The 15,147-nt window shown below is 32.0% G+C and overlaps 1 protein-coding gene across 1 annotated transcript in view; it reads left to right on the forward strand.

The window, feature by feature from the left end:
• Window positions 1-15,147, forward strand: part of LOC100371568 (TATA-binding protein-associated factor 172-like) — a 62,268-nt gene that overhangs the window by 18,223 nt on the left and 28,898 nt on the right. Inside the window, exons 7-14 of the mRNA XM_078009122.2 lie at window positions 1,913-2,042; window positions 3,335-3,493; window positions 4,137-4,232; window positions 6,359-6,535; window positions 9,662-9,802; window positions 10,175-10,414; window positions 11,423-11,530; window positions 13,764-13,913. Coding sequence (XP_077865248.2) covers window positions 1,913-2,042; window positions 3,335-3,493; window positions 4,137-4,232; window positions 6,359-6,535; window positions 9,662-9,802; window positions 10,175-10,414; window positions 11,423-11,530; window positions 13,764-13,913 — 1,201 coding nt within the window. The remainder of the gene's footprint in view (window positions 1-1,912; window positions 2,043-3,334; window positions 3,494-4,136; window positions 4,233-6,358; window positions 6,536-9,661; window positions 9,803-10,174; window positions 10,415-11,422; window positions 11,531-13,763; window positions 13,914-15,147) is intronic.

The following is a 15,147-nucleotide window of genomic DNA, read 5'->3' on the forward strand; positions in this document are numbered from 1 at the left end:
GGTGTGATACCCTGGTATAATATAATTATTAACAATAATTACTAAATGCATTATATCTTCCAGTATTTATAGTATGGTCTCCCAGTGTTTCTTTCTTTCCAAAATAGAATCTTTGATATATCTATAAAACCACAGTCTGGTGTTGAGGGACTGTAATAAAACGTACAAGTTCCAGGTGGCCATTGACAACAGGCTACCTTCATATTTTATTCCCTTTTCAGTTTATTTATTATATCACTATTTATTTAATAATAATTTTACTTATTTTTTTTATTTTTTAATTTAATAACCATATTGCTGTTATGCTTTACAAAGATGGTTGCTGCAAGCTCTTGTTACATTTCAATGTTTCATTCCTATTGAATATTTGTACACACATATGCAATACTCAATGTAAAAGCGAAGCTTTTTACACCTTTCTAAGTAACAAAAATGGTTTTTGGTTCTAAGCAATGGTGTGGTGATGTAAAATTTTCGATGGTGCTATTAAATAGTTTATGGCAAAATTTTCGGATTCTAGTAATCAACTTCGGACACAAACAAATTCTACAATTTGACAATAATAAACAATTCCCAGAGAAGTTGTGATCAAACTCTATTTCATTCGGGTATGGACTGCCCTCTCATCAATGGTACATCAGTGTGTTAAAGCACATAAAAATGGGGGTTGAAAAATCGAACAAGATTGTGTCATTTTCATCGACTTTTTTATTTCAATTTTACCTTGCTCGACTCAAACTTGAAAAAAGGTATATGAAAGAAAAATGTCTGTCATCATCAATGTTGTAGTTTTTGATACTTTCAAACTGATATACTTGCTGACTAACAACAAATATACCAGTATTTTGTTTTTCTGGAGTGAGTTGAGCTTTTAAAACCGTTCAAGCTCTTATTATTAGAATAGTTTATATTATCTTTTCATTCTGTCTCATTGCCTTCAGTTATTATGAATTTCATTTTTCATTTTAATAAGTCCATGCTGATATATTACTTCAAAATATTCAAACTACTTTAAACGGTTTTAATTTGTCAAAAAACAATTTTCGTTTTTACTTATAATATTGTGTTTTACAACAAATTAACTCTCTGAGTGCCAAAGTCTGAAACTATCCCCAAAATAGTTCCATTTTTAGTCTGCTTTTTTCCACAGAAAATGTTGACGAAAATTTTATATCGATTTTTTTCATCAAAAAATAGAATCAATGTCACATTCAGTCCAAAATTAAGATTGAATTCAATGAAAATTACAGAAAATGTGAAAATATCTTGCCCCATTTGGAGCGGGAAAACAATTTGGCACTCAAAGGGTAATAAACTGTTTATATTTTTAGACTATTTTTAGTCTCTTATGCCATTTATTATTTATTATTTTTTATAAAATAACCATAATGCTGAAAATGACGGTCACACAATGGTTGTCACATTTCACACATATGGAAAGTGGTTTGTGGCAAAATCCATTGTACATTATGCAAACATGGAGTAAAAAGAAAAAGAATCCTGAATACAATAAGCAAAATTATTCATTTGAAATGTAATTTCATCTCTTGCGAACTGCTAAAACCAAACATTGGTCAATATATTTTTTTTTTAATTGAACACTACATTTTTTGCTATTCAAAATAAAAATGTTATTGACAATAGCTTGGTGAATTTTTTTATTGATTGATTTTTTTTACATGAAAAAATGTTAAATTCAGGAAAAAAGTAAAAAATAAATAAAATTAAAGATGTTCATTAACTGAATACAGATAATTGTTGGAAATTAGAGAAGAAAAAAATAATAATTTCCAAAAAGCAATAATATTTGTTAAAATAAATTTTAATAGTTGAGCATGTCACTTGTCAAATGTACAGTACTATTAAAAATATATATTTTATTTGAGAGAACAATTCTATTTTTAACCTGTAGTGAATGTAAAGATGATGTAGAACCAGCATCAAAGAAATCACGGGGAGCCACGGTTCATGTTCCATCACAGTCCACAGCTGACAAACAAATGGTGGATCATGCAGTAGATAGCGCTACATTCTATGAAGAAGTGAGTTTTTACACTTTGTAGCGCATCTAGTACTACTAATGATGTCATAATGTATATAACGTGCATGGAAAAAATAAAAATAACGACAACAATTTCTTCACCATTCTTCATTAAGTTGAATCACTGTGAAATGAGAATTATATTATGCCTTAATCTTTTCACCACCAGTTCTCACTTTTCATCACAAATTCACAAAACAGTTTCATTTATAGTCTGCACTTTTCTTCAGAAGATTAGGACAAAAAAAGCCAAATTTTTTGATTAAAAACAGAAAATTGACTGGTCTATCTGCTGGCTCCAAAATTAGGGTTCAACTCCTGAAATATTCAGTTGAAGAATTTAAAAAAAAAGTGCAGAATGATTTTTGTCGAAAAGGTCTGGTGGTGCCTCAATGGAATGTTCTGTTTACTTTGCAAACCATGATAGAATGGAAGATATACCGGTACCACATGTGTTCCTGTTATGAGTATAGACCTCAAATGTGAATAACACACAGTAGGGGTAAATCCTGCTTGTAACTGAAATAGACAAAAATATTAATTTGCTACGAACATAGAACATAATGAGGATTATTAAAACCCTCAGGTATTTTGTACTTCAAAAGACATGGATCAGAAAATAGTTTTTCAGAATCACACCAATGTCACCTGAAAAAATTATTGTTCGATTATGAACCCAGGAGATTTGTTCTTTCTGAAAACATAATCTTACGGTACTAAGTGGCAACCATATTTTTTAAAATTAATTAAATTAAATAGATTTTACTTAAATGTTGCAGCTAACAAGAAACAACATTAATAAATATTGTACAACTTAAATATAAGTGTGAATTTGTGCCACCACTTGCTGTCTTTAAAACCGCAGGATGTTGGTTCTATGGTCAATTTCATTTAACCAATGTTTGTAGAATGTTTCAGATGATATATCACATTTTACACTGTTTTTGGTGCTTTCAAGTTTCAATATGTCTCAATATTACATTTAAAATAAAGTTGGTATAATATTGTAGCATTAAACTACAACTACTGCAGTCAGATACTTGTATACCACAAGATATTGCACAAATTATTACATGCATGTCAAGCCCCAGTCGTAGGTTTGTGTATCCATGTATTTCTTCAATACTTATTCTATTTTAATTTACTGCTTCAAGATTTTTAAGTCGTTTACTAGGTTTTGTCAAGATATGTGTATGTCATCAAAGTGTTGGCAATCCTTTATCATGGATAATAAGAATTTATTAATATTATAGTTTTATAGAATTCACCATGACAACTGTATTTTGTTTATAGGTCGGTGAGTGGTCCTTTGCCTCCTTCTGTGAACAGCTTAGCACTGATTTATTTAGCCAATCATGGGTGATCAGACATGGTGCTTGTACTGGACTCCGAGAAGTTATCAAGGTACATGGTAGAAGTGCTGGGAAATCAGCGGAGTATCCAGTAGACCAGGTAAGTACTGATTTATTCAGCAAACCACAGGGTGATCAGATACGATGCTTGCACTGGATTGTCAAGGTACATGGCAAATGTGCTGAGAAATCTCTTGTATCTGTTGCTTTACAGTGTTGCCCTAAAAGTAGATAGTTTAGGGTGGCCACACTGTATGTAACTATGGAAATATTTGATTCATATAATACATACTCTATGACTGGAAGGACACACCTTCTGTGAATTGGTGTTTATCTCTTGATCAATGAGATCTTCATCACACCCTATTTGCATACCCTTGTCTATTATCTACTCTTGATGTAATAATTGTACATAACAAAATTAGGTGATTTTTTTTGTGTGTGAATACAGTTGTATTCACACAAAAAAAAAAATCACCTAATTTTGTTTACATATTTTTTTGCAATATTTTTCATCAATATGACATTCTTACTGTTTTTTAATTTTCACTCCAAAATGAAATGAAATTATAGAAAATGTTTTGCATTCAATATAATGTGTGCCGTTCAAATTGTGCATTAAAATTTCATGTATTTCTCGCATTGTGCTTTTCCCCATAGAACCTTTCAACATCACTACAATATTATCTGTGTTCAACTCTTTGCGATATTAATCAAAAATTACCGTTAAATTTTCTTTACAGCAAGACTCCTTGAATCAGTTATGGTTAGAAGACATGGCATTTCGGTTACTCTGTGTGATGGCATTGGACAGGTTTGGAGATTTTGTTTCTGATGAGGTAAGTAGCTGCTACGGCAGATGTTTTTGCTTCATTTGTAGTACATGCATAATGTAAATGACAGTGGTTGTGTCTCCATCAAAATAAGTCATATTTAGCTCCGCTGTCGACTTTGTCGAGCGGAGCTTATCATATGAGTGATTGTCCGTCGTCGTCGTCGTTCGTGTCAATGTTTTACTTTTTCGACTTCTTCTTGAAAACTACAAGCCTGAATGCTTTGATACTTGGTGTATATGTACCTTGGGTAGACCTCTCTTAGGTTTGTTCATTTCATGTTGATATCTTCAATTCTCTAATTTTGGTGAATATTTTAAATAATAAAAAAAAATTGTCATTTTTGGTAAAAAGTGATATTTTCAACTTCTTGTTAAAAACCGCAAGTGCAATTGCTTTGATATTACATATATAGGTACTACATGTGGACCTCTCTCAGATTTGTTCATTTTGTGATGATGTCTTCAATTCTCTAATTTTCGTGAATATTTTTGTAATTTTTGGTAAAAAGTGATATTTTCGACTTCTTGTTAAAAACCAATAGTTCAATTGCTTTGATATTACATATTTAGATACTACATGTAGACCTTTCTCAGATTTGTTCATTTCGTGATGATATCTTGGATTCTCTAATTTTGGTGAATATTTTTGTCATATTTGGTAAAAAGTGATATTTTCGACTTCTTGTTAAAAACCAAAAGTTCAATTGCTTTGATATTACATATATAGATACTACATGTAGACCTTTCTCAGATTTGTTCATTTTGTGATGATATCTTCAATTCTCTAATTTTGGTGAATATTTTGGTCATTTTTGGTAGAAAGTGATATTTTCGACTTCTTGTTAAAAACTGTAAGTCCGACTGCTTTGATACTATACATATTGTTCATTTTCTGATGATGTCTTCAGTTCTTTAATTGAAATGTGCATTTCTAACAGCGGAGCTATCTCAGCCGATAGGCTGCTTGTTTTATAATACATTTCCAGGTTGATAAAATTTTTCCATATATACAATAATCCTGGTCCCATAATGCATTGCATATATGTGCTGAAACATTCTCGATAGAGCAAACTTTGAAGTTTGTTTAAACTGTCTTAAAAAATGAAATTTTCTTGGCTTGCGATATTCACAAAAATTTGCTTCTCATGAAATAATACTAATACTATGTGAACTTGTGTTATTATTCAGAATTAGTCGGACAGTCAGTTAGCAAAATGACTTGCAACTTTGCAAAACACTTTGGTCTTTGCCCAATCTAGACTTGTCGGCGCCACTTGAGTGACGGGCGCATGGTTTGGGATTACTATTTTATAGGGGTTGTCGGCATGGTGAATTGCAAGTATTATCTAGCGTGCATATACAGCAACCATTCTTTATTTTTTATATTTATATTGTAATTATTTTCAGTAATTTTAAAAATCGAAAGTTGGGTGTTGCTTAAATTTGTCGAAAAATGTCATCTCCTTGCTCATTTTAGTCAATTGTCCCTGTTACAAAAATAGACTAGACATAATAACGGTCGTCATACCCTCGTCATTTTCAAAATGCAGTTGAAAAAGTGATTCGCTCAAGGAAAGCACTTTTGATTTGACAAACCGCTATAATCAAGTTTTCCGTCCATGTATCCCTGATGTACTCTCCTACCTTTGTATAAAATCTGAATTTGATACATAATGTACCAGTAATGTAAAAACAACTTTTAATTTGGCTCAAAACTGTCGCGAAACTGCAGCGCGTCCAATGCTAAGGAACTCTACTTTGAGCCTTCCCGCCAACGACGAGTTCATTTATACCTGTGGTTACTGAACACTCGGGAGTTGTTTTGTAAATTGCGCTCTGGTGGACTCAGATGGTTATAACAATTTAAAATAACACTTTGAATGCACATACAACCTGTTAATGTATGGTAACCAATGCGTGTCGTTTTGAAAACAGCGGTTTACCCGCATCTAGCAAGATAATAGAATGATCCCAACTGTGGGCATGCCAATACAATGGCGCCATCAAGTCTAGATTGGAAAAGACCCAAGTGTTTTGCAAAGTTCCAAGATATATTGCTAACTGACTGTCCAAATAATTCTCAGAACAGCTGTAACTGGTGAAATATGATTATCTTTGTGATTTTTCTAGGTCGTTGCGCCAGTACGCGAGACATGTGCCCAAACACTGGGTGTGCTACTACACTATATGAAAGTAGATAGCGTTAACCACGTATTGGGTATCTTACTACAGTTACTATCTCAGCACCAGTGGGAAGTCAGGCATGGTGGTCTGCTGGGAATCAAGTACTTACTTGCTGTTAGGAAGGTGAAAATTCTTTTGATATCTGAACTTCCAAATCTTCTGAGTCAGTGTTACTTTATACAATACTGTGTCTGATTGGCTGCCCAACCCTAACATCTAACATTCTGACCAATCAGAGAGCAGCTTGTTTGTTGGCGTATCACATTCTATCTTATATATTATGCTTTGACTCAACTGCATCTTCTCATTAAAATACTTTCTAATAATATTATCTATGTGTTTACATTAATTAGTTATTTTGCATACTAATTAGTGGTTATAAACAGATACACAGGAATGAAACTTATTTCTTTTTTTTCTTTTATGCCTCTAACCACATATTGTCTGTATAGGGCTTAAACACAGTAAATATTCAAATTTAACAATAGAATTTATTGTTTCCTTTATAAACAAGTAAATTTAAACCTAGTGAATATCCCTGCATCAAATCTACTAAATAAACACAGTGAATGTTTTTTCTTCCACGGTACCCGAACAGACTGTTTGTAACATTCTTTGCATATTAAATATGTCATACATAAAACGAAATTTGTAAAAATCAAAGCAAATGATCAATCATTTTAATTTGAGCAAACTACATACACCCTGATTTTATTTTTTTACTGCATTAATCCTTTGTTTCTACTTAATTTTTTATTTTATATTTTTTTTTACAATTTCTTAATTTTTAATCTAATGGACATAAATACTATTGGCTGTCAAGTCCTGGTTGACATTAAAAAAAAATTGAAAAACTTGTGCTGCTTTGATTCGGAAAACGTGGCAAAAATTTACTTTTATAGCACTCACTGGGGGTTAACCTTTTCACCACCTCTTTTCATCACAAATTCAAAAAATTTTAGTCTGCACTTTTCTTCTGAAGATTGGGACAAAAATAACGAAATATTTTGGGTGAAAATTGACTCACGTTTTGTCTGTTGACTCTAAAATCAGGGTTCATTTCCATAAATATTGAAGAATATAAGAAAAAGTCTAGAATAATTTGGGTGAGAAAGTCTGCTCGTGAAAAGATGAAAAAAAAAACTAATCCACTTGACTCATGATGGAGCATGTTTCTAAACAGTCAGACGCTCGCAGGTTCAGTAATAGTCAAAATATGACAGCTTGGCAACACCATATTGTCTCTTTCATTTAAAATAAATACGAGGATTTACAGAAATAATATGGATTATCTTTAATCTCTTATTTGATCTACTATTTTGTGGCACTATATTTTCAGTGTGTTTATATAGGTCAGACATATTTGTATATACAAGGACTATATTTTGAGGGGATTAATTCTTTGAGCGTGATGATTTTCATACCTCACTATTTTAGTGCAACTTTTCACCTATTTTTATGTATTTTACTATAATTTCTAAGAACTTTTGGATCAAAATAAAATGGATATAATTTTTAATGAGTTATAGGTATCGATCAAAATTTAATTTTGTGAATGGTGACTAAAGTTGACCTTCGACCTTTGCCAATTTTTTTGCAGGGTAATATGTGTGACATATTTATGATATAACTGCATAAAATAGTTTGAAAAAAAAGTTTTGGGTATAAACAAAAAATCTCCCAATTGTCTAGGTGTTGTTTACATTAGCATGTGTATTCTTTTTATTAGTCCCCGTTCAAAATAAGTTTGAAACGGGGGCTTATAATTATGTCTATGTTCGTCCATCTGGAGTCATATTTCAGAACCTTTTGTACCAAATCCGTTTATTTTTTGCATATGCCTAGTACTTTATGTGGAACAATGCACATGCAGTAGTTTAGTCATTCAAACCAGATGGCCGACTGACAGCCGTTTGATTTTTTGTAAATGTGGTATCTTGGACCTACATTTACAAATTTACAATTTGTTTCGCGATTGTATCAATGATAGCCAACTGGCAGCCATCTTGTTTTTTGGCCATAAATGTACTATTATATTACGACAACTTATGTACCATTTTTATTCATATTTGGCACATACATCATATATTTTAAAATACATGTTTATGTTAATTTGTTTCAAATGTTGCAAATGTTCGTTTTCATTTAAATTTGGTACATTACACATGTTGAGATTTATGTCAGTGATGATTTATTTTGCATTCAATCTACAGTCGTTATTGTATTAATTATCATATTTTTGTCACATACATCATAATACACGCCCATGTTTATTTGTAGGAGTATCTTCCAAAGGTTATATTAAATTTTCATAGTCAAAAAATCAAAAGAATAAAAAAATTAATAGATGTAAAAAAAAATTAATAGATCATGTGTGAGTCTAGCTGCAAATGAATTCATGGCTTGATTTCCTCCTGAGATGCATACTGTAAAGTGGGTAATTATTCACTGGGGGTTAATTTTGCTTATTTTGCTGACAGGAAAAATGCGCTAAATTAAAACACAGTGAATATGTAAAATTTAGCATAGAACACATTATCTAAATGACGAAACTGTGAATTTAAAACCCACTGAATATGCCTGAAATAGTTAATCAGCGAAATTTAAACCCAGTGAAAATTAGTCATTTTACAGTATTATTTTGTACAGTAGATTACAACTATGCATGAAAGTAAACTTCAACTAACACTCCAAGTTGTATATTCTCAAAAAGACATTGAATACATTCTCATTAAAATTGTAAGGTGACTTAATTTCCCACTATGAAAAACATTTTTAGAAAGAGTGTCATTGGGTAACACCATAACAAACACTCTTACAATATTGGAAACATGCATTTTAGTGGATACAAGAAATGCATGAATAAGAGAAATAGCAAATAGAAATATTAAGTTTAATATTGTGACCATATATTAGATTGCAAATTTAGAAGTCATAAAAATTATTTAATAAATCTGATTTTTGTTGATACTAGATGAGTCTATTATTCACTCTCAATTACTGACCATAACAAATTCATTAACAAAGAATTTACCTGGTCACATGACCAGTGATATCCAATTTGATTGCATATATTATGTAAGTTGCAAAACATATTCATGACAATTCAACTTGTGATCAGATAAAAGACAAAAGTTTGGCAGCCATCTTGTATTTTGGCCATATTACTTTATCTTAGGCATGATTAACATTTCCCCTAATCACAACCAGGACTGTGACATTAACGTTGATTTGTTTTTGTGTTTTTAGGAAATGACGTCTGAGCTTCTACCATGTGTTTTGTCATCTATAATCCAAGGTTTACTTGACTTTGACGACGATGTGAGGGCAGTGTCTGCAGCGGCACTTATCCCAGTCGCAGAAACACTGAGTAAAATATCACCATACCAGGTGAGTGAGGCCAGGATGTGTAACCTTTAAAAGGGTCATGTGTACAGATGTAAGCACCATGATGTGTGACCTTTATGGGGTCATGTGTACAGATGTAAGTACCAGGATGTGTGACCTTTATGGGGTCATGTGTACAGATGTAAGTACCAGGATGTGTAACCTTTTGGGGGGTCATGTGTACAGATGTAAGTACCAGGATGTGTGACCTTTATGGGGTCATGTGTGCAGATGTAAGTACCAGGATGTATAACCTATAATGTTAATGTTCCAGATTTTCTTTACATAAATTATACATTCTCTAAACATAAACATAGTATACATTTTTCTAAACCGGTCAGATTTTTTAAAACCAAAAATTGATGCTTTTTTAAGGTATCCATAATAATTCAGACGTTGTGGGATATTTTATTGGACTTGGATGATTTAACAGCTTCCACCAACACAGTGATGACATTGTTATCAACATTATCCAGCAAAGTACCATGCACTACCAATCAATCTCTGGCTGAATTAGTCCCGCGACTCTGGCCGTTCTTGAAACACACTATATCGTCAGTGAGGAAAGCCGCCTTAGAAACTTTATATACTCTTCTTACCATTAATGGTAGTCAGGTAAGCGACAGCATTTTCTTTACTGGTATGAAATGTCATTAACCACTTTATTTTGCAAGAGTTTCATTTTCATGAGTTTTGAGAATTCAGCGGGGAAATGGCAAAATAGTGTAACAGTGAGTTACAGCAACTTTTACAAAATTTTACGAAATGTTGTTAACCACTTTATTTTGCATGAGTTTCCTGAATTCAGGGGGAAAATGGCAAAATAATGTAACAGTGAAACAGTGAGCTACAACAACTTTTGCAAAATTTTATGAATTACTGTCAAATATTTTAGCTGGAATAAATTTTTGCTGACAAGACATTTTGGCTGCTTTGTATGAAGTTTATTTTCACTGATTTTAGCGAGTTGCATGATTGAATGTGTAATATACATGTAGAAAAATGTAGTGAACAAAAATAGTGTAAATGAAATAATTTACTAATAGTGAACAATATACAGTTTACAGCGTGATATTTCATATTTATGTTCATAGGTATTTTTGTGGCAGACAAATAATGAATAATTAGAATTCATACTTCTGATCGTGACCATATTGCCATATTATCATATATATTTTAACACTAATTATCTCGCAAATATGATAAATTCAATGCACATACCCTCTAATAGGATTAATCAACCAATTAGAAGCGTGCCTCACTAGAAAATTATATGTAAATTAAGTTCTGATTCATTGTTCTTTCTACAAGATCTTAACTTGATAGGTAGTTGGTTGATTGGTCAGAATTAGCAACTAAAATTACATTAGATTTTGATCTGATTATTTTCGCTTATTTACAATAAGTAACCCAACAGGTGAACTTTTTATCGCTCTATATTGTATATGTCTTATGAGACCAATATTGAACATTAGGTGTTACAACAGCTATGACACGCTTTCAGAACTATTTTGTGGAAATTAACCAAAGTAAAACATACATAAATATATATGAATAACATATTGTTTTTAACATGGATCAGTTGCATTTTTTATTAATTTTTATCAATTTATGTTACCATAGATACCATGTAGCCAATGGTTACCACCAATATTACAAGATGCCTTAAGACATGTTTATCAGCGCTGTATACTGGAAGATAAAGAAGATATCTTAGAATTAGTGGAAAAAGTAAGACAACCATTGATGGCTACTTTATTATAATACCGTGCTTATTTCTGGATAACTTGATCTACATTTTTTTTAGCTCCGCTGTTGTTCTCATCACTGTTGATATAGGCGATTGTTGTTGTTGACCTTTTTTTCAAACAACTTCTACTTGAAAACTGTTAAGTTGATTGTTTTTGTACTTGCAGCATATGTTCCTAGACTGGACCACAATTAGATTTGATTATTTCATGGTGATATCTCCTATTTGGCATCTTTAGCAAATATTTTTGACTTCTTCTTGAAAACCTCTACTTCAATTGCTTTAATGCTTGGTATATTTGTACCTTGGTTGGATCTCGATTAGATGTGAACATTTCGTGATAATATCTGGAATTTGATAACTTTAGCAAATATTTGTGGTGAAAATGCTATATTCGGCTTGTTTGACAAACTTGTTAATGCATGTAATAGTGAGAATAATGACCTTTAGTCATACCAAATAAATACACATGAAGTCTGAGTATGTACAATATAAACATTTTCTAGACAGCTTATAGAAAGTTATTTATTTTTTCTGCTTGCTGTTGTCATATACGTAGATTACCCTGTACTTATCTGATATAACAAAAATTACTTGTATGCAGAAAAAATTTATGCCCATGTTTCTTTAAAACTGATGATAATATGATTGTTTAATAAAATAACGATAATATTTCCACTTATATTTACTATTTATCTTGATTTCATGGTTTTATTTTAGAGTGTCCCTCAAAAATTAAATTTAATATTCTCGCCTTCTTCACTTTGTTTTCTCATACATGATACATAGTTGCTATATATCCATCCAGCCAAACCACACATGAAATAGAAATTACATTTTTTGTATACTTATCATTACAGTGTGATTTATCTTGACCTGACACATACCTAGGTCTTTTCAGTTTGTGCATTCGTATAATAGAACAAATATGGTACATGTACTAATATGCAAGTACCATATTTGCTCTATTAGATGCACATTTGCAATAAAAGCACATGTAAATAAAAAAATTATGCTGTCAATCATACGAACACCGGTACTACTTATTTTAGAGTATGTGCTACAAATAGAGTAAATACGGTAGATTGTAAAACAAATACTGACTATCAGCTTATTTCTACATCGCTGCAATTAAATTAAAATTAAATGTCCTTAATACTATTAAAACCAGAATTACCATAATCGCAGCCGCTTGTGACAGAGGGTATGGTTTCTGTGGCAAAATGCTGAGCACAACAAGTCACTTGACAGGCAAAATTTCAAAATGTCAACTTTTAATTGAGGAGTTTTTAAAAAATAACTATAAATAATCAAATTAAAATAAAAAATATAGACTACAGTCTATAGCTACAGACTAGCGACTATTCAACAACGTACAGTATCAAACTACAATACTGTAAAATTATTGTGGATGCTCATCCACATGTGTGTTTCCTCATTCATTAATATTATTCAGTTTTATTCTTTTGTATTCGTAATTAAGGGATATTATTAGACTATATTTTACTGTATCTTTTGGTCCTTATTTTATACAATTCCAAGCTATATTAGCTGAGATACAACAATTGAAAGTTGTTACATGCCTGAAACTATACCGTAATGCATGTATCTCTACTGTAAAGAAACACAGATTCAATTTATACAAGCCATTTAATAATAATCAATAGGCAGCACAAATGCAATAGGAATCAGTTGCAAGGTCGATTTTAAGCTGATGTATCAATATTGAAAACCAATCACTGTGTCTCACTCCAATTTTAATCCATAGGTGTGAATCCTGCTCAACCCTACAAAAGGTCATTCTATTGTATATTTCTTTGATAGCATCCTTGTTACATTGTAGTTCTTTTGTTGTAACACTGTACGAATAAATAGTGTATTGTTTAGATGTACTTTATTATCTGAACCTGATTGAATGTGAGCAAATATCATCCACATAAATACTTTATTTTCACTTGGAATTAATCGCTATTTTTGCTGAAGGAATGATTCAGTGAAAATAAAATCCATACAAAACACGTCTTTACAGCGAAAATTAATTCCAACTAAAATAAACTATTTTACAGTTTTAAAAAAATTACATGTTCCCATCCATATTACATATTTAAAAACTATAAAATTGAATACACTCCAATTTGATCAACTTTATTAATATTTCAAGTTCAACAATTCCTAGTGAATTCATTTTAGTGTGTTGTTGATGTTGCATTGCAGGTATGGTGTACTTTGCTGGACCGAGCACCCAGGGATTATTTACTGGCAGCAGCCTGCCCATGGATTAGTGCATGGATTTGCTTAATTATGCATCCATCTAGTCTGCCTATTGATCCGTGTATGTTGATTGAAGCTAAACATAAAACCAAGGTATGTATTTTCATATCACCATATTTCCTAAACTTGTGCATCATATGTTCCCACAGTCAACTATTTTCTCATTTTTAATTTTAATAAAACCAAACTTGTGTATATTGACCACCAAAAGTACAGTCAAACCTGTGTATAGTGACCACCTAAGGTACAGTCAAACCTGTGTATAGTGACCACACAAGGTACAGTTAAACCTGTGTATAGTGACCTCCAAAGGTACCCGGTACACTCAAACCTGTGTATAGTAACCACCAAAGGTACAGTCAAACCTGTGTATAGTGACCACCCATAGTACAGTCAAACCTGTGTATAGTAACCACCAAAAGTACACTCAAACCTGTGTATAGTGACCACCCAAGGCACAGTCAAACCTGTGTATAGTGACCACACAAGGTACAGTTAAACCTGTGTATAGTGACCACCAAAGGTACACTCAAACCTGTGTATAGTGACCACCCAAGGCACAGTCAAACCTGTGTATAGTGACCACACAAGGTACAGTTAAACCTGTGTATAGTGACCACCAAAGGTACACTCAAACCTGTGTATAGTGTGACCACCCAAGGTACAGTCAAACCTGTGTATAGTGACCACCAAAGGTACATTCAAACCTGTATATAGTGACCACCTAAGGTACAGTCAAACCTGTGTATAGCGACGACTGAAAGGACTTCATTAAAATTAAATGGTCTTTATAGACAGGTAATCTTTACATGGAGTTTTAATTCTTTTTGTCAATTCATACATTTGTCCAGAAAATTGTGAGATATTACTGTTGCAACAAAAACTCATTTATTTGAGTTGATTAAATTAAAAATTGTAACATAAACAAAATGATAATTATTATTTTGGTCTAAATATAGGTAAATCTGCATAAATATATTGCTGAAAGGTGTCAAATGATTACGAGTGGTTGCACAGGTTGCCCTGGAACTTTCTAGAACTATGGACTAACACATGTAGTCATGTGTTTGATCTGAAATGGGAGAATAAACCTTTTTTTTTTCATTTGAATATGTGTTTTGATATCTGTCACATTCTCAATACAGACTGAGGTTATGAGATATTTACCCGTAGTTGTTTAAACTACTGTTAAAGATATTGTTAGTTTGTGCGGACTTTCTATCTTTCTGGTACTGTAAAATGTAACAGAGGGGATATGGCTTCTATTAGAGCATATGAGAAATGGTGAAATTGTTGAATTGAATGGGTGCGACTTCTATTAGAGATG

This window comes from Saccoglossus kowalevskii, chromosome 8 (assembly GCF_978046115.1).
Source record: "Saccoglossus kowalevskii chromosome 8, keSacKowa6.1, whole genome shotgun sequence".
NCBI lineage: Eukaryota > Metazoa > Hemichordata > Enteropneusta > Harrimaniidae > Saccoglossus > Saccoglossus kowalevskii.